The following is a 27,843-nucleotide window of genomic DNA, read 5'->3' as shown; positions in this document are numbered from 1 at the left end:
TTCCTAGAAACATATAACCTACCAAAAGTGAAGCAGGAAGAAATAGAAAATTTGAACATACTGATTACTAGCAAGGAGATTGGATTAGTAATCAAAAACTCCCAACAAACAAAAGTCCAGGACCAGATGGCTTCACAGGTGAATTCCTCCAAACATTTTTTTTTCCTTAAGATTTTATTTATTTACTTGACAGAGAGAGAGAGGCAGGCAGAGGGAGAAGCAGGCTCCCTGCTGAGCAGAGATCCTGACATGGGGCTCGTTCCCAGAACCCTGAGATCATGACCTGACCTGAAGGCAGATGCTTAACCATCTGAGCCACTCAGGCACCCCTCCACCAAACATTTAAAAAAGAGTTAATACCTATTCTCAAACTGTTCCAAAAAATAGAATGAAAACTTCATTTCATGAGGCCAGTATCATCTTGATAACCAAAACCAGATAAAGATACCACAAAAAAAGAGAACTACAGGCTAATTTCTCTGATGAACATAGATGCAAAAATCCTCACCAAAATAATAGCAAACTGAATCCAACAATATATTTTAAAAAAATCATTTACCATCATCAAGTGGGATTTATTCCCAGGTTGCAAGAGTGGTTTAATATTTGCAAACTAATCGACATAGCACATCACATCAATAGAAAAAGGATAAAAACCATATGATCATTTTAATAGATACAGAAGAAGCATTCAGCAAAAAACAATACCCATTCATGGTAATTGCCTTCAACAAGGTAGGTTTAGAGGGAGAATATACCTCAATAAAGGCCATCTATGAAAAACCCACAGCAAACATCATACTCAACTGAGAGCTCTCAAACTGAGAGCTTTTCCCCTAAGGTCAGGGACAAGACAAGGATGTCCACTTTCACCACTTTTATTCAGCATAGTACTGGAAGTTCCTAGCCAGAGCAATCAGACAACAAAAAGAAAGAAAGGCATCCAAATCAGTAAGGAAGAAGTAAAACTGTTACTATTTGTAGATGACACGATACTCTATATAGAAAACCCAAAAGACTCCACCAAAAAAATACTAGAACTGATAAATGAATTCAGTAAAGTTGCAGGATACAAAAATCAATGACAGAAATCTGTTGCATTTCTATACATTAATAATGAAGCAGCAGAGAGATTAACAAAACAATCCCATTTACAATTGTACCAAAAATAATAAGATACATTGGAATAAACCTACTAAAGAGGTAAACAACCTGTGTCCTGAAAACTATAAAATACTGATGAAAGAAATTGAAGACAACACAAAGAAATGGAAAGACATACCATGCTCAAGTATTGGAAGAACAAATATTGTTAAAATGTCTATACTACCCAAAACAATCTACAGATTTAATGCAATCCCTATTAAAATACCAACAGCATTTTTCACAGAACTGGAACAAACGATCCTCAAATTTATGTGGAACCACAAAAGAGCCTGATGGCCAAGGAATTTTGAAAAGGAAAGTTGGAGGCATCACGATTCCAGACTTCAAGTTATATTATAAAGCTGTAATAATCAAAACAGTATGGTACTGGCACAAAAACATACAGTTCAATGGAACAGAACAGAAAACCCAATTGTATGGTCAATTAATCTTCAACAAAGCAGGGAAGAATATCCAATAGGAAAAAGACAGTCTTTTCAACAAATGGTGTTGGGAAAACTGGTCAGAAACATGTAAAAGAATAAAACTGGACTGCTTTCTCACACCATACATGAAAATAAACTCAAAATGGATGAAAGACCTGACTGTGAGACCTGAAACCATAAAAATCCTAGAAGAGAGCACAGGCAATACTGTCTCTGACATTGGCCATAGCAACATTTTTCTAGATACGTCTCCTGAGGCAAGGGAAGTAAAAGCAAAAATAAACCATTGGGACTACAACAGAATAAAAACCTTCTGCACAGCGAAGGAAACAATTAAAACTAAAAGGCAATTTACCAAATGGAAGAAGATATTCTCAAATAACATACTCAATAGAGTTAGTATCCACAGAAGGAACTTACACAACCCAACACTAAAAAATCCAAATATTCCAGCTGAAAAATGTGCAGAAGACATGAACAGACATTTCTCCACATAGATGGCCAACAGACATATGAAAAGATGTTCAGTACCACCCATTATCAGGGAAGTGCAAATTAAAACCACAATGAGATATCACATCTGTCAGAATAGCTAAAATCAAAAACACAAGAAACAACAGGTGTTGGAAAGGGTGTGGAGAAAAAGGAACCCTCTTGCGCTGTTGGTAGAAATGCAAACTGGTGCAGGCACTCTGCAAAACAATACAGAGGTTCCTCAAGAAGTTAGAAATAGAACTACCCGAAAATCCAGGAATCACACCATTGGGTATTAACCCAAAGAATACAAAAACACTAATTCAAAGGGATAAATGCACCCCTATGTTTATAGCAGCATAATTTACAATAGCCAAATTATGGAAGTAACCCAAGTGACCATCAATAGATAAATGGATAAAGAAGTGGTATATGTATATTCAGTGGAATATTATTCAGCCATTAAAAAAATGAAATCTTGTCATTTGCAAGGACATGCGTAGAGCTAGAGAGTATAATGCTAAGTGAAATAAGTCTGTCAGAGAAAGACAAATACCATATGATTTCACTCATACGTGGAATTTAATGAGCAAAGGGAAAAAGAGACAAAACAAGAAACAGATTCTTAACTCTAAGTATAGAAAACAAACTAATGAAGGTGGGTGGGGGATGGGGGAAATAGAAGATGGGGATTAAGGAGTGTACTTGTCATGATGAGCACTGGGTGATGTATGGAATTATTTAATCACTATATTGTACACCTGAAACTAATATAACACTGTATGTTAACTATATTGGAATTAAAGTCTTAATTAATTTTGCATTAGGATGGATGAAACAAAAATCTCATCTGTTTCCATGGCTTCAATACCCACTTTATGCTAAAAATTTCCAAATCCCTAAAACTAGCTCTCTCCCTTAAATTCTAGACAGGTCTGTATATAAAATGCCTTGTTGACATCATCTGTACTTAGTTGTCTCTTTAAAATGATCTCTTCCCTCCCCATCCTTTCTCCCCATTTTCTCCAGTTATATTCTCCATTTTGGTAAAATTGTTCCAACAATCCGTCCACTCAAGCTAGAAATCTAGGAGCCATTCTTGAGTGTTCTTTTCTCTCACCATGAATATATAGATTTATTTGGTACCCATGACATGCTTTCCAGCTAATGTTGATCCTATTTCTGGATTCCATCCAATTCTCTAATCTCATTAGCCACCATGATTTCATCTAGATTACTAATAGCCTTCCACTGGTCTCTACTCCTTGCATCCTCTCCCATTTAGTCTATTGTCCATACTGGGGCTAAAAGTCTCTCTTTTAAAAAGTAAAAAAAAAAATTTTTTTAAGATTTTATTTGAGAGGGAGAGTGAGCAAGAGAGAGAGAGCAGGAGCTGGGGGAGGAGCAGAGAGCGAGGGAGAAGCAGACTCTCCACTGATCAGGGAGCCCAAAGCCGGGCTCAATTCTGGGACCCCCAGGTTCACCACCGGAGCCGAAGGCAGGTGCCCAACGGACTGAGCCACCCAGGCGCCCTAAAAAGGAAACCTTAAAATGTCACTATCCTGCTCAACTTTCAAGGTTTCCCTTTCCATGATAAGAAAATCTATCACCTTTAACACTGTTTACAGGGCCCCTGCGGGTCTATCCCATCAACATCCTTTTATTTCTCAAAATGCTATAATCCTGTTGCCTCTGAATGAGCTGTACACTTGGTTAAGAACACTCAGACTTCATATTCTTACAGGTCACTAGCTTTCCTTGACCGCCCCCCCCCCCATTACCTTGTTCTTCACATCTCATAACACTCAGAACTCTGCACCCAGGCAATTAACTGTACAAAATATCTATCTACTCCATCAGACTAAGATAAGGCCGAAACCACATACCCCTTGTTCACCACTTGATTTCCCAATGTATTAAACAGTGCCTAGCACAGCGTTGGCTCTCCATAAATGGCTGTTGAAATAATGATTACACTCACTCCTGCATATAGCCAGCTATTTGAGTCTTCCCCTAACTCCCCACTCTATTTTCTTGAGAGAAAAAAGTAAATCTCGACCTGTTATCCTCCAAAAGCATTTTTTTTTAAAGATGCACGAGTGAATGACCCAGCCAAGTGAGGCTGATTGTAAGTCACTGGCCTCTTTAAGCGCGGGGGTTGAGAGTGGAGAGAGCTGTAGTAAAAGCATCAGGTGTAAATAATCGGGGTAGATCCAGGTCCCGAGCCCAGCGAACACGTGCTGCCCGCCGAGCGTGGAGAGGGCGGGCACCCGGGAGGCAGGTCCCAGGCGGCCAGAACGTGCTCGCGCCCGTGGCCGCCGCCCGCGCCGCGGCCGCCCGGGTCTCGGAGCGAGCGCACGTGCGCCTGCCAGACCCAGCGGAGGCAGCGTCCGGGCACTCGAGAGGAAATGGAGGGCGCGGCGCTGTTCACGGGTAGCGTACAGTGTGGGCTGAGTTTCGCTCCGAGAGGGGAGAGCGAGGAAGGAGAAGCACTGAGGGCCGGAGAGGAGAAAGGGAGGATCACGAGCTAGGTAAGGCTGGCCGACCCAAAGCTTATTGAGGAAAGGGGGCGGGGCTGGAGGAGTCGGGTAATAAAAGAGCACGGGGAAAGAGTTGCGAGCTTATTCCGAGGTCCGGGTCGGAAGCGCTCACACCTGGAGCACCGCGGTGGGGGTGCTGGTGGAAAGGCGGTGATTTAGATCCCCGCCCCGATTACAGCCTGGCTCTGAGCCGGCCCAGCCCCCCCCCCCCCCCTTTGGCCGGACTTCCTCCCCCGAGCGTTAGCGGCCACGGCCTCGCCCTCGCCCTCGCCCAGCGTCAAACCCCTAGCTTGACTCCGTCCGCCACTAGCGGGGGCGGGTGGGGGTGTGGCCCGTTTCCTCAGTGGTCGACGCTTGGTCGGCGTCCGCGTCAGCCGAAGCCCAGCGCGCTGACGCAGCACGTCGACGTAAGTGACGCGCAGGCCCGGGCCGCTCCTCCTTCCCTGAGTGAGTGCCGGCCCGGTCGGGGCGGGGGAGAAGAGGGGGGGGCGGGGGAGGGAGAGGCGACCCGGGAGTCGTTGTGGGCCGCGGGCCGCACCGGGTCCCGGGGCGGCGGGAGCCAGGGCCGGGCAGAAGGGCTTGGCGGGCCGTTAGGGGGCCGCCACGGCTGTCGGGTCCCTTCCTCTGCCGGACTTGCGCGCCCCGGCGCCCGGAGCCTCCGGCGCTCTGCCCACCCCGCTTCAGCTCGCGTCTCCCGACTCCAATTAGGTCAGGCTCGGAGTCCCGCGGCCGCGGCTCCGGCCCCCAACGCGCGGCGGCCACCCGGCTCGCCTTTCTTTCTTCCCTCGCCTTCCTCTCCTCCTGCCTCACCCTCCCCCCTTCTTTTCACGTAGCTGGGGTTTTGTTGTTTGTTGTTTTACGCTTTAGGGGTTTTGTGCCTCAGCCCGAGCTCATGGGTTTACATTATCATGCTCCTCTTTTGTAGAGCAACCCGACGGCCATGGAGGCCGAAGAGACGATGGAATGCCTTCAGGAGTTCCCGGAACATCATAAAATGATCCTGGACCGATTGAATGAACAGCGAGAGCAGGATCGGTTTACTGACATCACCCTGATTGTCGACGGTGGGTAGGGTGGTGGGCTGAGCAGCGAATTTGTGCCTTCCTTTCTTATCTCCCCTTCCCCCACTCGCCTTTTTTACTCACCGTCTATGGCCTGTGCCTATTGAGTGTGCGCTGGGACCTGGGGGGGACTTGTCAGTGTCCACTCGCGTAGACCATGTTGCAGAAGGCTAGTTGGCTAGTCGCGCTTTCAACGTAATCATCGCATCTTAACTTTTTGCAGCCTTTTTAAGTTTTCTCATTGCACACTTGTGTGCAAGATGATGGCGTTGGAGATAGGATATTTCTAAATGTTTGGTTAATAGCCTTCTATTCATAAGCTGCTTTGAGGAGCCTTTCACAGCAATCATTTGGGAAGTGTTGATTGTTTCTAGTTTCCCAGATGGTCTTGGAGGGAGAATGTGAGAGATTCCTTTACAACACTGGTACCCTCTTTGGGAAGCCTCCAAATCAAATGGGGTCTTCACTGGTATTAGGAGTTGTCATTGGGGTCTTCACCGGTATTAGGAGTTGTCATTATAATGGAGGCAAACGCAGCTTTGGGTATCTTTTCTATTTAGTGAAAATAGGCATCGCAAGGCAGGCTGTTCTTTTTTATAGATCTGTTGTATTGTAGGTCTGCTGCTTCCAAGTACAAGGCATATTAACATGTTTTCCATAGCAGATACATCCAGCTTTATGCTTATTCTATGGCTTTTTCTTCTCTCTTTCCAAATGAGATATATAACATTTTGGGTTGTGTTTATATTTAGGAGTTTTAAATGAATAGGGTATACATTTGACTCTATAAGAGGTAAGAAGCTCCGTACCTCTTTTAGTTTTGTAAACTGGCTTTTATTAAACTGACTTAATAAGGTCTTTGAGGTAAAGATCTGGCTTCGTGTCTAATTAAGATTGAAATTTATCAAGATAGCTGCTAAGAACATTCTGACTTTAGTTCAGTAACGTATATAGTCTTATATTATGGAGAAAGGTCTACTTTATATAATTTTCCACTTTGTTTTTTGGTTTTACTTTTGATTTTTGAATATGTATGATACTTTTTTTTTCTTTTTTTTCTTTTTTCTTTTTTAATCTAGGACACCATTTTAAGGCCCACAAGGCTGTTTTGGCTGCTTGCAGTAAGTTCTTCTACAAATTCTTTCAGGAGTTTACTCAGGAACCTTTGGTGGAGATAGAAGGTAAATGCTTGTTTTAAATACAATACTTAGCAAACATTATAATTGATGAAGAAGTGTTAGGTAATTTAGCAGGATACTGTGGGAAATAGGCATAAGTGGTTCCTATTAAGCGACTGGATAAATTGTTCTTTTGACACTTGAGAATTCTTACTTTCAGTAAAGTGCTTGGTAAAATGATCTGTCAGGAAAAACTCTTACATTAGATGGTAGATGTTGGTCTCTTAAAAGAGTCTTTTCCACCTCTAAAACCAGTGGTCACTCTTTTGAAAGCATGTATTAAAAGTGAATTCCCATCTTTGTTCAGTGGGCTTAAGTTTCAAGCTGGTGGGGATGCTGCAGGTTACATTAGAAGGTTTACTAGCCGAGGTACGTGTGCACAAAATGAAGTGGGCTGTCATAATGTGGAAAGGACTAGGAAAGATGAACTGAAGTAGCATTCAGAAGTGCTAGTGGAGAGAGTCTGGGATAGAAGGAATCATTCAGTAGATACTGCCTTAAAGTAGAAAATGATTTTTGGGGGCGCCTGGGTGGCACAGCGGTTAAGCGTCTGCCTTCGGCTCAGGGCGTGATCCCGGCGTTGTGGGATCGAGCCCCACATCAGGCTCTTCCGCTATGAGCCTGCTTCTTCCTCTCCCACTCCCCCTGCTTGTGTTCCCTCTCTCGCTGGCTGTTTCTATCTCTGTCGAATGAATAAATAAATAAAATCTTAAAAAAAGAAAAGAAAATGATTTTTGTACTTGCTTGACTTTTATAATAATAGCTTCCCAAGTGCCAGCTATAGTGCTATGCGGTTTATGTGCCTTTTCTGAGATTTACAGCAATCCTTTGAAATAAGTGGTATTACTTCCAATTTACACATCAGGGAACAGGCTGTAAATGGTTACTTGCTCAGTGTTGTCCAGCTAGCAAGGGATGCACTTTATGCTCTTAATTACTGTGCTTTTGTCTTATACTGCTACATTACCTACGCCTCCCTGTCATCCAAAACTATAGGAAATAAATAAGCTTGTCTATGTAAATACAGAATTTTAGATCTTTCAGTGTTCTTGAGTTTTGGTTTTGTATCTTTTTCACGGTGTATATGTTCTTTGTTATGAATCAGTTGCCTAGAAACGGTATTCCCTTGGGGAAATTTGGTGCCCTGGGGAGTGAAGAAAATGAAAAAGTTAAGCATGTTCCTTTTTTTGGTACATTCCAGTTTATCTAGCATTCTGGCTGATACATCCATAGATAATCTTTTCATTATCTGTGATGGACAGAGCCACAGGCATAATGGAAATCCGCGAAGCTTACTAAAGTGAGAATCTAGCTGCCTCTATGGTATTCCTTTCTATTACAGGGCAAGATGTCAACCGTTCATTTACCTGAGGTACTGTGTGACGCCAGGCAGGTTACTTTCAGTTGCATATTTGCCGCCTCATCTGAAGAGTCCTCATTGCTTTATAGGCTTGTAATGCTTAATTGAAATAACATATGCAGAGTGCTGAGCATAGTGTTTGGTGCATTGTCAGAGCTTCATAAATTGGGGCTATTTGTCAGATTGAATACCTGTTGTATGTGCTGCACTGTATTAGACCCAGGAAATGAAGAATTGATGAATAAGACAGCCCTTAAAGAATTTGCAAATTTAATCACAGATAAGCAACAGATATAGAAAGGAGTGCAAAAAGTGTTACAGAGACTTTTAGTGTGGAATGGTGTAGCTGAGGAGAGAGAATGAGTAGTTTAGTCTACCTCGGAGAGGAAAGATTTCAAAGAGTTGACTTGTGCCTTTTAAGCAGAATCTTAAACAGTCAAAAAATAAGTGGCCCAAGCTAGAATGTGCATCGCTTTTGAAGCAACGAGTATACCTGGAGAAGTAGGATCTTCTCTTCTAGGGACTAATCACCTTGAGATTGTTCCTTGTGCCTTTTAGTACCTCTGACCTACTATCTTCATTATAGTATACCACATATAAGCCTTCAGTATTTAATATAGACAAATGAGAAAATGTAAGAACGTTTCTGTTTTTGTTACTTGCCAGATTCAGGTTTAAAAAATCAGTTTGTGTCAGTTTTAAACCATTAACTTTGGGATTACTGTACAATTTGTCTAGGTCACCTGGCTATAGAGAAAGCCCTATTCAAAAACCTGAGTTTTCTTTACTGTTGTCAGTTGTATAAGCTTGGACATGTTGGCTTCCTTTTTTTTTTTTTTTTTTTTTAATCTGTAAGATACGTCAAGTAATTTTGTATTCTGTCGTGGGCACTTTGAATATTACGACACTCTGTGCTGTCAAAATCCTCTGGAGAATGCTTTTTGTTTTGTTTTGATTTTGGTTTGTTTTATTTCTAGTAAGCAGTCACCTGCTTTAGGTTCATACTGCCTTATATGACTATGGATGCAATTCCAGTTTAGCTTTCAAAACTTTTGTTGTGGTGTTCAGGTCCCTGGTGTGCCGACCTGGGTGGTAGTCTGCATCATAGGGCGGTACTCAAACCCTTTGCTGTGCTGCCTCATCTCAGTTCTACACATGTGTAGCTCGGTGGCTAGAGCAGGACTTCATTCACAGAGGTTCTTTCTGTAGTTCTCTCTTCTGACTTCTTCTGCACTTGAGCTCCTAGGCACAACTTTTCCTGATCATCTGGCTAGAAAATTACGATTTTAGCTTCCCTGTGCTGTCATTTGCTTCCCACAGTGGTATTCATTTCCTAGACAAAGTGGTGAGAGAGAAAAAATAAGATTTCTCTCCATGCTCTTTAGATCATAGTCTGTTTCCTAGTTCTTTGTCAGAAAAACTTTCTCTAAGAATCAGTGCCTGCTTGGTGGTCACCAGCCACAGGTGTGCCAGCATCAGAACTGGAACTTGCTTTGAAGCAGGGCTGAGCAGAATAAAAACCCGCCCCACTCATACTCTCCATTCCCTTTCCTGGTTCTCTAGCCAGAAAGTTTCTTCTGCAGCTTTTTTGTCTGTTCTGCTACACAGGAATGGGATTTGCGTCTAAGCTAGGATATGTGGGAGGAAAAATAAAAACCCAGGAGACTCACTGCTGTTCTTTGAGTTTTGATTTCTCTCCCCAGCCTGCTTGCTTCTGTTTATCTTTCAGAATCCTTATATATTTGCTTTATGTGTTCTTCCCAAGAGTTGTGATTGTAAGCAGTGGACAAGATGGAGTGTGGAGTGGTAGAATGTGCTTTCTTCATCTTAGCTAGAATTGGAACCCCCATTTGTAAAATATGAATCATGACCTCAGTTTATATTTCTGGAATGCTGCCCTCTTTTGCTTCTTCCTAAGTGAAAAAAAAGAAGATTCAGGTTAAGATGTTCACATTAACAGTTTCTTTAGATACTCAGAAAAATCGTGTTCTCCTGTACCCTTCTATTATGAAAGGAGCAAGGAATTAATTAGAAAGTGGGTTGAGATTTGAAAGTTACCAGACTAGTCCTCACGAAGAATAGTGTTTTTGCAACTGTGCATCATCTGTCACCACGTCACTCACCTGGGCAGGTGTTATCAGTTTGGTTCATGTTAGCTAATTAGGTCAGTGATTTATTCCTAGGACTAGTGCTGGACTGGCGACTTAAGAAACACCCAAGATGCTTATTAAAAAAAAAGTTTCCTATCCCAGTTTTGATTCTGGAGATCAGAGACCCCAGGCTTTTGTAAAGTCTACAGTGATTCTAATTAACCAAAATTGGGAACTAAGTCTACAATTCCTTATTCAAATCCTTGGAGGCCAGATGTTTCTTGAAATCACAAATTTTCCAAAGATAATGCAGTCTGTGTATTACATTATACTCCCAGTGGGGTCTAGGGTGACATCCTGTAACCAAATAATATTTTGAAAGAGTAGCATATTAATATTTACTCTAAGTGGGATAAAGACTATAAATGGCCTCATGTCTGCTCATATCAAATTTTGCTGCCAAATTTATGGGAAAACTTCCAGTCTTAAGAGATTTGGGGGACTTTGGAATTACGAATAAGAGATTGTGGGCCTGCAGTGAATGAAGTCATAAGTATTCAAACTCTTCCAAGATGAAATGTTTTCTGCCATCATCTCATGTAAAAATCTTTATCTTGGACTTAGGAGTTGGGCCATGTGGGGTTGATTCTAGTTTCATCATTTAAGTAACTTGCCAAAGTCACAGTTATTAATTTTTCTGTGCCTCAGTTTTCTTGTCTATAAAATGGAGATTACAATAAAGTGCTCCATGGGATTGTTACGAGGACTGAGTTAATATTTGTGAGGTGTTTGGAGTTGTGCCTGATATTTGTAGTATTATATGTGTGTGTTTGATTAAAAATCAAAATCTCATTCCACTTCAAGAAAAATTTACACATGTTTTTAGAAAGGACTTTTGTTGCACTTTTAAATATTTGGTCAGAACTCAAAAAAATGTTTAGTTACTCTAATAAAGAATAACATGGTCAAAAGATAACTGAGAGAGGGGGCGCCTGGGTGGCACAGCGGTTGGGCGTCTGCCTTCGGCTCAGGGCGTGATCCCGGCGTTATGGGATCGAGCCCCACATCAGGCTCCTCCGCTATGAGCCTGCTTCTTCCTCTCCCACTACCCCTACTTGTGTTCCCTCTCTCGCTGGCTGTCTCTATCTCTGTCAAATAAATAAATAAAATCTTTAAAAAAAAAAAAAAAAAAAAGATAACTGGGAGAAAAAAGATTTAGGAGACTCAAAAGTAATCTTCAAAGAATCCAGTTATTTTTGGTTTGCTTATTCAGGTGTATAAAGTGCATGTAGGAAGAACATAAAAGCATTTTTGTATTGGCAGTTATGTATGTTGTGTGCAGTTTGGACTTGGACATTCTTAGTTAAAAATTCTATGTTAAAAGTAGTTTTCTTCTGGGGTGCCTTTCTGGCTCAGTCGGTGGAGCACGTGACTCTTGATGCCAGGGTTGTAGGTTGAAACACCAAGTTGGGTGTAGAGATTACTTGAAAATCTTTTAAAAATAAATAAAGTGGTTTTCTTTTTGTCTCGGTAGATTTTTGTAGCCTTGCATTAGCAGATTGAAATAATATATAGCATTGAAGAGCACAAAGAAATAGAGTATCTTTTGGGGCCAAAATTTAAACATAAAACTTGTAAAGAAAAGTTGGAATTGTGGAAGCTAAATTTTAAAAGTGACTTTAGCCCTTAGTCATTCCTACTTTGTGTGTCTGCATTTTAGGGAGCATTGTGTTAGATACTGTGAGGTGAGTGTACAGAGACAAAAATTATTTCCCTCAAGTAGCTTAGAGTCAAGAGATGGCCATGAGTTATAATTGTCAGAACAAGTACAGAGTTGGGGGGGGGCATTAAAGAAAGTTTCATTATGTATGTGGCATTAGGATTGGGCCTTCAAGGGTGGTAGGATTTGTACAGAGATAAAGTGATTAAGCATTCAGGAAGGGAGGGTAAATGTTAATGAAGACAAGGAAGCTTTAGAAGTGAAGGCTTTGAAGATCAGTATATAGTATGGGACTTATAGAGTTGAAATTTGGAAGAGAAGATAGTGAAGTACCTTGAAATAAAGGCAGAGTGGTATGGAACTTTATTTGCTCAGCTCTGGAAAGCCCTTGAAGATTTGGAGCTGAGTTGATGCAGAGATCCCTGACAGGAAAGTAGCATGTCTAACCTGTAATAGCGCATTCATTTGAATGGTAGGTTTTGCTGTCATAAGAGCCTTAGAAATCTTGGGAAAGATCTTAAAGTAGTTTAGTAGGTACTGCTGGAACTTGGTATAGTCTTACTGTACCGTTAATGAGAATTCCATCAGGAAATAATTTTCCAAAATTCAGATACTAATCAGGTTTCAAACACTGAGCTTTTTTTCTTTACTAATGTTAGAAGATTTGAATCAACGTGCGTACATGCTAATGCGCATCTTTTTTTTGCAGGTGTTAGTAAAATGGCCTTTCGTCATTTAATTGAGTTCACGTATACGGCAAAATTAATGATACAAGGAGAAGAAGAAGCCAATGATGTATGGAAAGCAGCAGAGTTTCTACAAATGCTAGAAGCTATCAAAGCCCTTGAAGTCAGGTAATTACTTTCTTAGCAACACACAGATAGTATATTCAGTCATGTACACCCTGTTAATCAAGAATTTATTATATGTGTTATGCTATAAAGCACTGACATTTTAAAATTAAGAATATTTAAGGATCTATAAAATTCTGGATATTGATTGCTCTTTCTCTCGCACTTGATTTCTTGTCCTTATGTAAAAACTGCTAAGGTTAACTAAAGTAGCATGTTTTGTATTTAGTAAAATAAGGAGGAGTTGTCTAGGTCCCTATAAACTGTTTTGTTGGATTTGAGTTGTTAATTGCACCAAGCCTTACTCTAAAAAGGTTTGGCTTACCAAAGTAAACCTAGTACTGTTTAAAAATAAGTGGGGAAATGGATGAAGATTAATAGACCAGATGGGGGCGATAATCAGTGAAGTTAGAAATACGGTAGTCAGTATGCTGCTGTTTAAGTCTGTTTACTTGCTAGATGGGCTAAATCTAGCTCTGAACTCTGAAGCACCTAGTGCAAAGAAAAGGGAAAGAAAAAATTCTAAGTTAGATTATTCATGAGTATGAGAACAAATCAGTTGCTTAGGAGCCATTCCTGGTATTAAGACACAAAATTTCTCATAGAAAGTATTAAGAAAACATTCAACGATGTAATGAATAAAGACTTCCAACACCTTACGTAATGAATAGTGGCACCGTAATATGGTGACAGAACAAGAACTCTGAAGTCTGGCTGCCTGGGTAATAATCCTAGCTCTACCACTGTGTGGCCATTATGAAGTTACTCGATCTGTCAGTAGCTTGGCGTCCTCATCCGTCAAATGGGGATAATGGTACTTTCTACATAGGATTATTTGTGAGGGTTAAATGAATTAATACATCTAAAGTGCTTAGCATGGTGTCTGGCATATAGTACTGTAAATGAACTGGTCTTATAATTATGTTCTGGCTCTCTTTCTTATCATAACCTTAGTAGAGGTCATTCGCATAACACTAAAGTGCATTTTGGTAAAATCAATTGCAAATGGGACAGAATGATTCAGTCCAACTCACTGGTGTGGTTCAGTCAAAAGATATAATTTAGAATAATTCTAAGAAATAATTGAACAGTAATCATCCATAAGTACCGTTTCTCCTAATGAGCTTTTAATTAGTTTGATGATGGAATTCAAGATTAAACCAAGAGTGGTGTGTATGTATTCTCTAATGCCTAGTGCCTGGCACACAGTAGGTGTGTGGTACACATTTGTGAATGGATGGCTGGGTGCATGCCGATTCAAACCAAATCAGTACTCTCCGTTAGAGAGAGCTGAGACATGGGTAATAAAATTGAGGCGTGTTGAGGATATATATCTGATGATGTCATACCTTTCAAAATGGAACTAAAGGGAATACAAAATGGATGGGACAACATCAGATTTGTGGTTAAATCCTGGATGAAAACCTTTTGGAAAATGTCCTATCTGTGTGGTCCCCTTGCTGCTTATAGTAGTGAGTAGTGTCTCACTGTGGGGAAAGTCCTTGGCAGCAGAACAGTGGAACATATTCTGACAGTACCCTAGGTTGCATTTGGGAGGGTTGGGAATTGAGTTCATGTGTATAGTTATTGGGAGATGAAGGTAAGAACAACTGGGCACAGCTGTTTTCCCAGGCTTGTTTATTTAGAACCTTTTAGAAGATTTATTATAAGAGTAGGATCCTTACAGTAATTACAACCATAAGTGAGTGCTATTCAGTATAAATACGGTAACATGTTGAATTGTTTTCTTGAACCAGTTAGGCATGCAGTATACTCTGAAGCGTTCTTTATAGACAGCAGCATTATGTATTGGCTGTTTATAATAATGCAGTTTAGGAATAAAAATTAATTTAGTTGTGGTTAAATTGACTGGTTCAGGCAACTCTGTATTGAGATATTATATAACCTTTTGCAGATACAAAAGGTGAATTAGGTGCTCTTCTCACATTTGCAGCATGCAAGTATTTTTGGAATATAGTGTCAACTTTTTGAATGACACTGAAGAAAGTATGAGGACCTTATTTTGCTTTGCTGGAGTTGCATTATTGTTTATTTGAAGCTGTGTAGGAGAGGGTTCTTGATATTTGTTAGGAAGCAGCAGTTGCCTTATAGATTTTTCCTCTCCAGCCTGTTGAGGTATAATTTACATGTGTAAAACAATTCACCGGATTAATATTGAGTTTGAATTTTGGCATTTGTATACAGTGGTGTAATCACCACCATAATCAAGACATGGGAACATTTCCATCATTCTCAGTTTTCTCATGACTCTTTAGTCAACGCTAATGCCTCGCCTCAGTTATCCACTGATTTGATCTTTATCACTGTAGTTGTATTTTATTTAGAATATCATATAAATGGACTCCTACAGTGTAGTTTTGTGTTTGACTTCTTTCACTTAGCATTATGTTTTAGAGATTTGTCAGTGTTGTTGTGGGTATTAGTATTTTATTCTCTTTTATTACCAAGTAGTAGTCCATTGTCTGGCTGTGCCACCTGTTGATAATGTTTCCACCTATTACAAATAAAGTGGCCATTCTTTCATTTCTCAGAAAATACCTAGGAGTGGAATAGCTGGGTTGTATAGTTTAATTTTTTTTAAGAAACTGCTAAACTGTTTTCCAAATTGTTGTGCCGTTTTACATTCCAACCTACAGTGTATGAGAGTTCCTGTTGCTCCACAGCTTTGCTAATTCTTGGTATGATCAGGCCTTTTCATTTTAGCTGTGCTAGGAGGTATGTAATGGTTTTAATTTGCAATTCCCTTACTAATGATGAGCATTATTTCATGTGCTTTTTGTCCATGTGCTTATCTTCTTTGGCAAGGTGTCTGTTCAGATCTTTTGCCCATTTTTAAATTGGGTTATTGTCAAGAACTGTGAAGGGTCTGAGATTTTATCCTGTTTGCAAGCTGTAAGTTGGCCTGCCAGTTCTTTTGGATGCTGGCAGAAGACATGAGATTCCTCAGTCGGAGAGAAAGGACTTCATTTCTCTGACAGCATAAGGAGCAGCTTGAGCTCCATGCTCATATCAATTTTTCTTGCCCGCCTTGGTCCCCACCCAAATCCCATAGGGGTGACAACAGTGGCCTAGGTGTGTGCTGTACTCCCAGTGGTTTGCATGACATTTGAGGAACACCTGGCTTTAGGAAACCCAAGTTTTTTTTATAATGAGCTGCAAGCAAACCAGCCCATAGGGGCCATTATCTTTATTATACTGGGCAATAAATGAACCTATCCTCCACTCGAGAAGACAAGCATTCTCTTCTAAGGCTGTTTGCTATACAAACAACCTTGAAAAGATCCAGAACAAAAGGCTGTCAGTGTCTTTGTTTATAGGACCTACAGAAACATGAGGGATCCATGGAGAGTTATCTTCCGACAGTATCCTTGTTTCTGTGTTATTTTAGCTTCTGGTAAATTTTTCCTTGAGTATACTACTCTGTGACCACTCTGATAAATCTGATCAATAGGGACTGGGTCCTAATCCGTTCAGGTTTTGTTTTGTTTTTTCCCCACACCAGATTTAATTAAGGCAACTATCAACAGAACTTGAAGCAGCAGGATGTGGCCATCCTGCAGTGCTGAGCTTAACCATACGCTCCCCGAAGGTCCTGGACTCAACTAACTGAATAAATCCCTAGAAAGCCAGGTAGCTTTTATGTTTAGTCTCTGTGTTGATTTTTTTTATTTAGCTCTAAGCATTAATCCAAATATAGCAAGATCTTTTAGCACTTGCACAGTCTCTGCATTGGCCCACTGGGAGGAAGCCTAGGGCAAGTCTATCATCCATAATAACCCTAAACGGTGATTTGAGGCTAACATGAATGACTTCCAGGGCCCAAGTGGTGTCATTGATCACATAGGCTTAAGTCAGGCACAAATTTTGTATCACCTTTTTAATTTGGATGACGCCCATTGTAGGGAAAACTACCCATGGCGCACACATAAATAACAAGTCAGTTATTCTTCTAGGAAACTCCCCCAAGTACCCAAAATTTGCCTTGCTTTGGAAAGATCAGTCACCTGGGAACTAAACTGATCTATTAGTGGTGTTTCCTTAAAAACTAGATGATCTCTTCTACCCACCCCTGAAATGCAAGTCATCATACTTTTGGGGAGGGAAGTTAGTACCTGGATCTTGTACAAGAAGTACGGTCCCAAGGGCATATAGGTGGGTTGGAAAGAGTGTTGTTCATCATTCAGGGGCACAAGCCTCAAATGTGGCTTCCCCCTTTCCCTGACTGAATCTAGTCCTTGTTTTTCGGAGGGGTTGTCTGAGGGCGGTCAGTTTGTCATGCACACTTGAATGCCAGTTGAGTGGTAATTATCCACCTCATGAACTGACCTCAGCTTTGGGAACGGTAGTGGGGCAAATATGGAACATGTAGGAGCTTGGCCATCCCCTGCTGTTTCCAAAAAACTTCTTGGTATAGTTAAGGGAAATGATCATCAAATCATGGTCAGTCATTGGACAAGGGAGGACAGATCCAGCAGTTGATTTAAAGTTGCTTGTAACAGTTGGGGAGAGCTGCATCAGAGCATTTTCCTACCGAGGAAGGCTATAGTGGCAGTTCTAAAGGACAAAGACCATTAATCCCTTCCTCCCCCATACCTCCTGGAGTCTAAGATTTTCTCTTCTCAGGTGTCAGGGTTGTTGCTCTCCCTTCGCCTCCGTAGAATCATTGTGTCCCATTCTAGTAGCTACAACTTCACCTCTTTTCTAGTCATTCCCTCCTCTTACCCAGACCTTTCATCCAGAATAGTGAGGGACACAAAGGCATTTTCATAAAACTTAGAGACCCATTGTATCTCCCACTTTGACTCACAAGGGCCACTCTTTTTTTTTTTTTAAGATTTTATTTGAGAGCGAGTGAGCATGAGCTGGGGGAAGTGCAGAGGGACAAGCAGACTCCACGCTGGATCTCAGGACCCTGAGATCATGACCTAAGCCAAAACCAAGAGTCAGACACTCAATTGACTGAGCCACCCAGGCGCCCCACAAGGGCTGCTCTTAAGTGTACCTGGCAAGCAGTATATTCAACCAAGTGGTCATTATTTTTAGGATCTAAGATGATGTCAGTTCAACAAGAGAATCCAGATGACTGAATTGGAATTAAGTTTGAATCTGCTAAGCCCACTTTTGACTGGGCTGTCACCTGGAAGAGACACCAACCAGGCTGTGCCAGGGTTGCCATTGCAGGGGGAAAAAGACTGTGTCTAAGAATAGTTAGGGCAGAATTCAAAATTTCCAATTAGGTTTTGTCTTGATCATTATCCAGGAAGCAGCTGAGAAGAGATGGTCCCTTTTTGGGGACAGCAGAATTCGATGACCAAACTGCCTTACTCAGATTTTTGGACAAAGAGGAGATGAGGGAAGTAGAGTCAGAAATCTTCCTAAGTCAGTGTTCGAGGAGGCTTTTGCAGTGCTCTACATTATCTATATGTGTGGATGGTAGGGAGCTTGCAGGGTTCATCAGTACCTTGCCTGTCAGCCAGTTATTGAGTAGCTTTAGGCACAGAATTATCAGATTGCAAATGATCCAGACACCTAAACATACGACACAGATTAGTCTCAGGGGCCAGAACCAGCAGATCAGTCTGGAAGAGCAGCACTGTAACCTTGAAAAGTGTCAGCAGTGGTGAGACAGTACTTATAGCCCTGGGATGGGGTCAGAGGTCCAGTGTAGTCAGTTTTCAGGAACAGTCAGGGACAATGCTCTGCAAAATGTAGCCTCCTTCACCATGAGACAAATAGGCCAGCTTTTGGTGGGTGTCACAAGTCTGGCATCCAGTGGCAACTTCTATATCAGAAGCATAGGATCCTTTATTCTCAGCCTGTAATGGTGGAAGTGTCACCATGTTCAGAATAGTACTGGATCTGGGGGGTCAGTGATGGAAGTCTAGGCAATGCAGGCTCGATCAACTTCATTCTGCTTAGTATCATTAGAGATGCCCCTTACCATGGGCATCTGAATCAGTGATTCAAATAGTTTGATCAGCAACTGCCTATTTGTTTCCACAGTTGTGGTCCTGAGGATAGATGTCTGTAATCAGCCAAGATTTCCAGCTCTTCCAGTCAGCTAGGTCATTGGCAGCAGCCCAGGAGTCAATAAAATATAATATGGTTCATTGTGGAGAGTGTTGTCCAGGGCTGTGAAGGAAGCTTTTTTGAGTTCTGCCCTCTAAGCACAGCAACCACATCCACTTTTGGTTTTGCGTAGTTGGTGCTAAAGCTGAGCATTTGCCCCAGCCCAGAGAACACCATCAGTCTTGAGGTTAGTCAAACCATCAGTGAATTAAAGACCGCGTTGATGTGTAGCGGCTTTCTTTGGGCAACAGAGTCGGGGGAGCTACCGTTTTTTTTTTTTCATGTAAAGCCAAGAGGTTAACTGCTTTCTTGAGTGTCTCACTGCTTTTCTTCTTCTTTTTTTTTTTTAAGTTTTTTTAAAAGATTTTATTTATTTATTTATTTATTTATTTATTTATTTATTTATTTATTTGACAGAGCACAAGCAGCGGGGCACGGTAGGCAGAGGAGATTTATTTTAGAGGGAGTGAGTGAGCAAGTGAGTGGGGGGAGAGGCAGAGGGAGAAGGAGAGAGAATCTTTAGCAGATTCCCTGCTGCTTACGGAGCCCAACTTGGGGCTCCATCCCATGACCCTGAGATCATGATCTGTGCCAAAGGAAGAATCAGACGCTCAACCGACTGAGCCTCCCACACGCTCCTTGAGTGTCTTATTTCTGTTTGACAGGTGAGACTTGGGGGCATGTTTTACCTTGCTAGTTGTGAAGTCTTAGTTGATGCACTCCCAAACGGCAGTCTCAGGCTAGAGAGCCTCAAAGCCTCAATGGATCAGGCATCAGTTTCAAGAGCCCCAAAACAAGCTAATCCTTTCTTTTCAAAGGGAGTGTACCTTGTAGTTGTGTCAGGGAATTGACAGGTACAAAACCGAAGGTATACCTTGTGGGTAGAGCCTGACTCCCTTTACCAGAAGCGGTAATCTGCAAAAGCATCAGTCTCAAAGACTTCTAGTTCAAAGGGACCATTAAGAGTTGTAGGGCCCCCAAAACGGAGAATGTGCCACAGCTTGATGGGCAACTTCCAGTGCAACCTTTTGGTTGGAGCACAACTTAAAAGTTCCTGATTTGCAGATAAGCTGATATAAAGAAGAAAGTAGAATGCCCAAGTGAGGTACGTGCTGTCTCCAGTACGCCCCAAAATTCAATAAGATGCTGATCCTCATTTTCAATAGGGAGAGGGAGGAGGTAAAGGAATAGTTTTTCTTTTACTGCTGGAGGGATTGAGTGTTGTGAATCCACGTGCTTAGTCCCAAGAAATTTCACTTTATGAACAGGCCTCTGAATTTTGTTGAGGATTTATCATCAACACCTGTAAGGTGTGGTAAAAAGCAGTAAGGGCTTTTTAGATAGACTTCTAGCTTGCCAGTCAACAGGACATCAATAGATTGTAAACTTTAGACATCATAAGATAGAGACACTTGTGCTAAACCCTGACCAGCTGCAGGTGTTTATTCCAGTAGCTCTTCTCTACCTGTGGCTCTTTCCATTTGGGACAGTCCATCTCTGGTGCTTACAGAATAGGGCAGTGTAAATACCATACCAGTTCCTGCTGTACATTCAGATGTCAAAGCAACAATAGTAGGTAGAATCAGCTCCACCCACAGGGTTAAGACAGCCTCCCTTTCCTGCTATGAACCTTGCCCAAACCCCATCAGTTGAATGTAAGTGCTGCCTCTCCCCATGGTAGGATGGTGAGTTGGACACCTGAATCCTAACAGAGCTGTGAAAGTTTGAGTCTCTCATTCCTGAGTTTCCCTCCACATCTTTGGATGGGTATATGGTGTCTTCCCTATACCCTTGGGAACAGGGAGACCTCGGCTTCACCCCTAGTTATCTTCCTCCAAGCAGGTTAAGTTAAGGTATGGGGGGAAGGAAGGTAGAAGAGGAAGAGATATGGAGGGAGAAAGTGATTGCATGCTAGTGAACAAGGCATCTTTACTTTTGGTTTCTTTTTTTCAAAGATTTTATTTATTTATTTGACAGAGAGAGACAGCCAGCAAGAGAGGGAACACAAGCAGGGGGAGTGGGAGAGGAAGAAGCAGGCTCCCAGCAGAGGAGCCTAATGCGGGGCTCGATCCCGGAACGCCGGGATCACGCCCTGAGCCGAAGGCAGATGCTTAACGACTGAGCCACCCAGACGCCCCTATTTTTGGTTTCAGGCAGATGATAGCTGCGTGTGGCTTGACTAAACAAATCTCAAGTGTTTTCGGTCCATCAAAAGCCCTCTATCAGCCAGTAAGGTCATTATTACTGACACCATCTATTTCAGTTTTGGGGATCCCTTGATTCAGCTGCCTTGTCCACATTGCTTTTCAATTGGGGCCATAAGATTTTTTCTTAAGATTTATTTGTTGGAGAAGAGGAGGATGAGCACACGAGCAAGGGGAGGGGCATAGGGAGAGGGAGAAGATCTTGAGCAGAATCACTGCTGAGCACAGAGCCCAACATGGGGCTCGATCTGAGGACCCTGAGGTCATGACCTGTGTGGAAATCAAGAGTTGGATGCTTAACCCACTAAACCACCCAGGGACCCCAGGGCCATAAGATATTTATACCTTTTGGCTGACTCAGATGACTTGCGCACTGGTGGCTTCTTAAAAAATCCTGGACATTTGCTGCCCTGTTGTCATGATAACAGCTCTTATGTTTTTACCTGGTTCAACATAAAGGATAGGAGGATTTTCAGGAGGCCTGACCACAAGAATTTATATTGCTTTGGATTCTTTTCTCATTTCCCAGTGACTCATCTTCATCAGCATTAAAAACCCAAGTGGCGGGAAGACTTACTAGTCAGTGCCTCACCACAGAAGTTGGTCTCAAAGAAATCTCCCCAAGAGCACCATAGCACTCTTATGGCAGCCAGGACGTACTACAGAAAAAAACCCCTGAGACCTTTTACAGTCCTCTCCACATGGATCTAAGGTGGACATGACAACACTGCAGGAGAGGCGAACCCTGTGATGGCCCTGGTGTTGCCATTCTTCTTGACGAGAGCATCATGTTGCCCCCCCATCTTTCACGTGTACTAGCCAAAGTTCTAATTACTCATTTCTGTTAGTAGCAGTTGCAAATTTCCCTCCTGTCACCCTTGGTTTAGGTAACTTGTTTGTAGTGGAGCAAAACCTTCTGTCTCTACCCCTGCCCCCACCATAAATCTTAGTTGTTTTGATGGGTTAGACTTAAGGCTGACCACCAGGTTGGCAGGGAAGTCCTCCCCCAACCCTGGGAGAGTTTGCAGCACCAGGGAACCGTTGTAGCAGCTGTCCTTGAACTTAATGCCCAGTACTCATCCTGCAACTTCTCAGGTTTTCCTCATTATAGGTGTTTCAGTTTTCTGAGGCTGCCATAACAAAGTACTACAAACTGGGTCCAACAGAAGTTTATTGTCTCGCAGTTCTGGAAGCTAGAAATCCTAAATCACAGTGTTGGCTGGGCCATGCTCCCCCAAAGTCCTCTAGAGGAGGATCCTTCCTTGCCTCTTCTCGATTCTGCCAGCCTCAGGTGTCCTTGGCTTGTGGCTGTGTGACTCCGGTTTTTGCCTCCATCTTCATTCACTTTGCTGTCTTCTCTCTCTCTCTCTCTCGCGTGTGCGTGTGTGTGTGTGTGTGTATGTCCAAATGTACCTCTCCTTATAAGGACAGAGTTGTATTAGAGTAGGGCCCACTCTAATGACCTCATCTTAACTTGATTACCTGTGTGAAGACTGATTTCCAAATAAGGTTACGTTCGCAGAGATCAGGGATCAGGACTTCAGCATACCTTTGAGGGACACAGTTTAACTCATAGAGTAGGCAGTTACATGGAAGATGATGCATTGCCCAGTTGACCATAGTTTGGTCAACAGTTTTACTGCCAGCTCCGATGGACTTCCTCACATCCCATTCATTATTTGGTTTGTGGGGCCTCATCCTTTGTCTTCCAGAAAATGTTGTCTTTTTTGGCATCTTGTCCTTGTTGCCAAAACCTGGCAAGAAGTGTGACGGATCTGAGATTTTACCCTATTTGCAAGCCAGCAAGTTATACTGCATAGTTTCATGGATGCTGATAGAAGATACGAAACTGTTAAGTCAGGAAGATTTTACTTTTTGCACAGCAAGCAGCATGAGTTTTATATTTATGCCAGTTTTCTCTTCTCCCCCAAAGGGGTGACATAGAGTGGCCCAGGTGAGTCCTGTGCATCTAGTTGGTTTACGTGTACATCACAGCTGAAGAATCTCCAGCTTGGGAAGCCCACATCTTTGATAATAGGCGGCAAGCAAACCTGCCCAGCTGTCACTCCAGAGGGAGCTACACTCTCTTTCCAGATTGCTGGCGGTACTGCAGATAGCCTTGAAGAGAGTCCAGAAGAAAAGCTGTCAGTGCAGGAGACATGCAGAAACATGAGACTCATGGATAGTTGTCTACCAGTAGTTGTCTTCTCTTACTGAGGATATTGGATTGTGAGAAAACTTCTTACACTGTCTATACAGACCTTTGCAGATGTGTATGTGCATATGTTTTGTCCTGGTCTGTGACTTGCCTTTTTGTTCTGTTTTGTTTGTTTGTGGCTTGCCTTTTTGTTACTATTTCAAAGGGCAAAAGTTTTTAATTTTGATGAAATCTGTCAATTTTTGCTATTAAGTTTTCTGCTTTATACATGCTATTTAAGAAATCTTTCAGTAACCCAATTTTACAAAGATTTTCTCCTACTTTTTTTTTTTTTTTAAGATTTTATTTATTTGACAAGAGATAGAGACAGCCAGCAAGAGAGGGAACACAAGCAGGGGAAGTGGGAGAGGAAGAAGCAGGCTCCTAGTGGAGGAGCCTGATGTGGGGCTCGATCCCAGAACGCCGGGATCATGCCCTGAGCCGAAGGCAGACGCTTAATGACTGTGCCACCCAGGCGCCCCTCTCCTACTTTTTTCTTGAAGTTTAATAGTTTTAGTTCTTATGTTAAAGTTTGTGGTCCATTTTTTGTGTGTATGATTGAAGAGTGATGGTTGAGGTTTATTTTCTCCATATAAAGACCAGTTCTAGCATTACTATTAAAAGATTTTCCTCCATTAAATTATCTTGGAACCTTTTTTTCAAAAATCAGTTCAATAAGTTGGTCTACTTCTGGACTTTACTGTGTTCCATTAATCTTCATGTCACCAGTATTGCATCTTAACTTACTGTAGCTTTACATTAAGTCTTGAAATCAGGTAGTATAAGTCTTCAATCTTGTTTTTTGCCTTCCCATAGAAATTTTACTATGAGCTTAACAGTTTCTTCCCAAAAGCCTGCTAGGATTTCCACTGACCTGCTAGGATTTCCACTGATTTAAGATTCTTAAATCCATACATTATGTATTTCAGGAACAAAGAAAACTCAGCTCCACTAGAGGAAAATACCACAGGAAAAAGTGAGGCAAAAAAAAGAAAGATTGCAGAAACTTCAAATGTTATCACTGAGTCATTGCCCTCTGCAGAATCAGAACCTGTTGAAATTGAGGTGGAGATTGCTGAAGGCACAATTGAAGTGGAAGATGAAGGCATCGAAACATTGGAGGAAGTGGCTTCTGCCAAGCAGTCCATAAAGTACATTCAAAGCACAGGTTCCTCTGATGATTCTGCTCTGGCACTGTTGGCAGATATTACCAGCAAGTACCGTCAAGGTGATAGGAAAGGGCAGATTAAAGAAGAAGATGGTTGTGCTTCTGACCCCACAAGCAAACAGGTAGAAGGTATTGAAATTGTGGAACTTCAGCTGTCACATGTGAAGGACTTGTTCCATTGTGAGAAATGTAACCGTTCATTTAAATTGTTTTACCATTTTAAGGAACACATGAAATCACACTCCACTGAGAGTTTCAAGTGTGAAATATGCAATAAAAGGTATCTTCGGGAGAGCGCATGGAAACAGCACCTCAACTGTTACCACCTTGAAGAAGGTGGAGTCAGTAAGAAGCAAAGAACTGGGAAAAAAATTCACATATGTCAATACTGTGAGAAACAGTTTGACCACTTTGGACATTTTAAAGAGCATCTTCGAAAACATACAGGTAATTAGCAAATCCTTTATGTTAAAAGTATATTTTTCCACATTGACTGTAAGTCTGGGTATCTAATCCTTTCTTTTTAATTAGTACCACAGAAGCCATCTCCTGTATTTTCTCATATGCAGGCTGAGCTCACATTGTTCTCATGATCCTAGTTTGTTGAAATATTGATACTTTAAAAGCAAAATCATATCAAGTTTGAAAGTAGTTACTCTTACACCTTGCCAGTTTTTGTTTTTAAAAGAAATACACAAAACACACTTTGTGATTATTGACTAAGGATCATAAATTATGAAATCCTAATTATAGGGAAACTTCACTATTAGTATTTTTACGTTTCCTGTCATTTATACATTACGTAGATAAGTACATTTGCAAACAATCCCTGGCATGTTTGTAACTTTGCATACATGTCACCTGTTTTGATCTGGTAGCTAGGTGGGCAGTATATATTCATCTTCCCACACCTCTCCCAAGAGCACACAGTGTCAGGACTGATGGACAGCCAGGAGATGAGAAAGGTAAAGTCTTTTACTGCCCTCCTCCTGGGAGCCCTCTCAGGCATGCAGGAGCGATCCCAGGGAGTCTCACTTTGGGCCTCTGGTCGTTAGATTTCTGCATCCATCCCCTATGCCTGTTTTTCCCTTTGTCAGATTCCCTGTCCTTCCACTTCCCAAGCATTCTTTTGCTAAGTCTCCTGTGTCACACACACGAGCTACCATCTGTGACTTGAATCTTGTGTGTGGGGAGAGCAGTGGGTATGGTGTGCTAAGTGTCAGACTCTAGACACTTGTTCCTAGGTTCTTCTGTGTGGTGGCTAAAGCTGTTTAGACTGTTTAATACAGTGAATACAACATAGGTATTCCATACTATTCAGTCTTTCTCTGCTGGAGTTTGGAGAATTTCGAAGAAATTTTTTCATAGATCCCGTGCTGTCCTGAGTTGCTTGCTGCATACTGCTTGAAATTGAGGAAATGGGTGGATTCAGATAAATGTGGTAACCCTCACTTTTAAATGCTTGGTATCAAAACTCAGGGACTAAATAAATGCTTGATATCAATATTTAGTGGTTACATGAAAGAGAATCTCGTGCTTAATTAAGTCTCCGTATAGATTTAAAAAGCTTTAGGGTACTAGTTTGGGTAATTAATAGGCGTTTATGAAATCTTTTGGGAAAATGCTTTCTGATTTTCAAACATGTAGGAATATACCTATTGTATATTTAGAAACTGCCTATAGGAATATTTTTTGGTCCTTAACTATTCATCTGTTTTAATGTAGATTAGCTTTGCAAAGCGCTTGCTATACAAGCAGCACATTAAATTAGTAAATAAATGTTACTTGGTAACTAGTATGCTTTGATAAAGGGTTTCCAGTATCCTAGCAGATAATCAGTCACTTTTATTTTCGAGCGATGTAAAAGTAGAAGCAGTTGTCTCTTTTATCCAAAACGTTACCTGGTGACTTACCTGTTGAAAAACAGGAACACAGACTATTTTAGAAGTTTTAAGATGTGCTTTCCACATCCTAACCTTTGTTTTTTGGATTAAACAGAATATAGAGCTAAAGTATATTATGTTGTATGTCTTTATAATTATGTGAGATAACTTAATTAAGTAGTTAGAAATTATAGAACTAGATGTCCATTGGGAAAATAGTTTAACACATAAAGCGAGCTGAACTTTTGTTGGCATACCTCAATTAACTATACTAGTAATTAGTAACAAGATAGTTGCAGATGTGATCAGTGACTTGGTGAATTCAAGAGGAGCATAAGTAAACAGCTTTAAATTATGCTTATGTTAATAAAGGATGGATCATTTTTTGCTTATAACAAACTCAGTGTAAAGATAAGGAAACGATCCCGTTCCTGTTTCCTGTCTTCGAAATATACATAAATCCCCCTCAGTTTCATATTTTGCATACTTTTATTGTTTATTTTATTGTTAGTGGTTTGGTTTCCTCAGTGTTCTTAAAGCATGCACTATAATCTATGGCTTGATGTGCAAAATTTTGATTGTTATTTGTCCTCTGAATTATTTTGTTTCCATTTGGAAAATAGTAACAGTAATGCCAACCTGCTAGGTCATGGAGATAAATGTTAGAGTCCCTGCCTTCAGGGAGCTTATTGTTACATTGGGGGAGACAAGAAGGCATAGTCACATGTGACGGGTTCAGGGCTGGTAGAAGTCAGCACACAGTCTTGTCTTATGGGAATGCCTGCTTGGGCCGCTTGTTTATGATGGAAGAGACAGGGATGGTTTCCTGGAGCATTCACCCTGCAGTGCCTCCCAAAGGAGAAGGAGTTAGCCTGGAGATGGGCATTCCAGGCACAAGAAATGAAGCATACACAGGCACAGAGGAAAGAGAGATAGCAGCATGTTTGGAGTACTGCTGGTAGGTTATTATGGCTGCTGGATTGGGTCCAAATAGAGGAGTGACAGGAGATGTAGTTGGAAGAGTTAGGAAGGGCTGACCAAGTGGCACGCACTTAGGCATCATGGACAAGGGCAAGGGAGAGAAAGTGATGGAAGATGAACCCCAGATCATGTAGTTATTTTCGTAAATCCTGTGAATTTGGATTTTATCTTGAAAGACCAAGTCATTTAAAGAAGTTTAAACCAGGATCAGATTTATGTTTTAGAGTGATGACTGGCAGGGTAGATTGGAGTGGGATGAAACCTCTGAGGTCTAATGACGAAGCTGCTGGAACAGTATAGGCAAGAATGAAGAGTTGAGTAAAGGCAGTGATAGTGGAAGAGGGTTAGAGATGTGAATAACTTTAAGTAGGCAGAATCAACAGGCTTTGGTGACCAGTGAAATATGGGAGTAAATCCCAGCTTTCTGGTTTGGGTGCCTACACGATTGGAGGTT

General features: G+C 41.5%; 1 protein-coding gene across 6 annotated transcripts in view; it reads left to right on the top strand.

Moving 5' to 3' along the window:
- Window positions 1-4,375: 4,375 nt before the first annotated feature.
- ZBTB35 (zinc finger and BTB domain containing 35) overlaps window positions 4,376-27,843 on the top strand; it is a 28,813-nt gene continuing 5,345 nt past the window's right edge. Inside the window, exons 1-6 of one of the 6 annotated variants that reach the window (XM_045787368.2) lie at window positions 4,377-4,597; window positions 5,532-5,670; window positions 6,747-6,848; window positions 12,725-12,869; window positions 24,287-24,647; window positions 24,750-24,972. In XM_045787368.2, coding sequence (XP_045643324.1) covers window positions 5,547-5,670; window positions 6,747-6,848; window positions 12,725-12,869; window positions 24,287-24,647; window positions 24,750-24,972 — 955 coding nt within the window. In that variant the 5' untranslated portion in view covers window positions 4,377-4,597; window positions 5,532-5,546. Of the gene's footprint in view, window positions 4,598-5,010; window positions 5,054-5,079; window positions 5,315-5,531; window positions 5,671-6,746; window positions 6,849-12,724; window positions 12,870-24,286; window positions 24,973-27,843 lie in introns of those variants that run through there. The other 5 variants (XM_045787364.2, XM_045787367.2, XM_045787366.2 and 2 more) reach the window with 5 other exon arrangements.

Source organism: Ursus americanus, chromosome 15, assembly GCF_024610735.1.
Source record: "Ursus americanus isolate L20-20 chromosome 15, mUrsAme1.1.p, whole genome shotgun sequence".
In the NCBI taxonomy this organism is placed as follows: domain Eukaryota; kingdom Metazoa; phylum Chordata; class Mammalia; order Carnivora; family Ursidae; genus Ursus; species Ursus americanus.
Note: the sequence above shows the minus strand (reverse complement) of the source record. Positions and strands in the feature narration are given on the sequence as shown.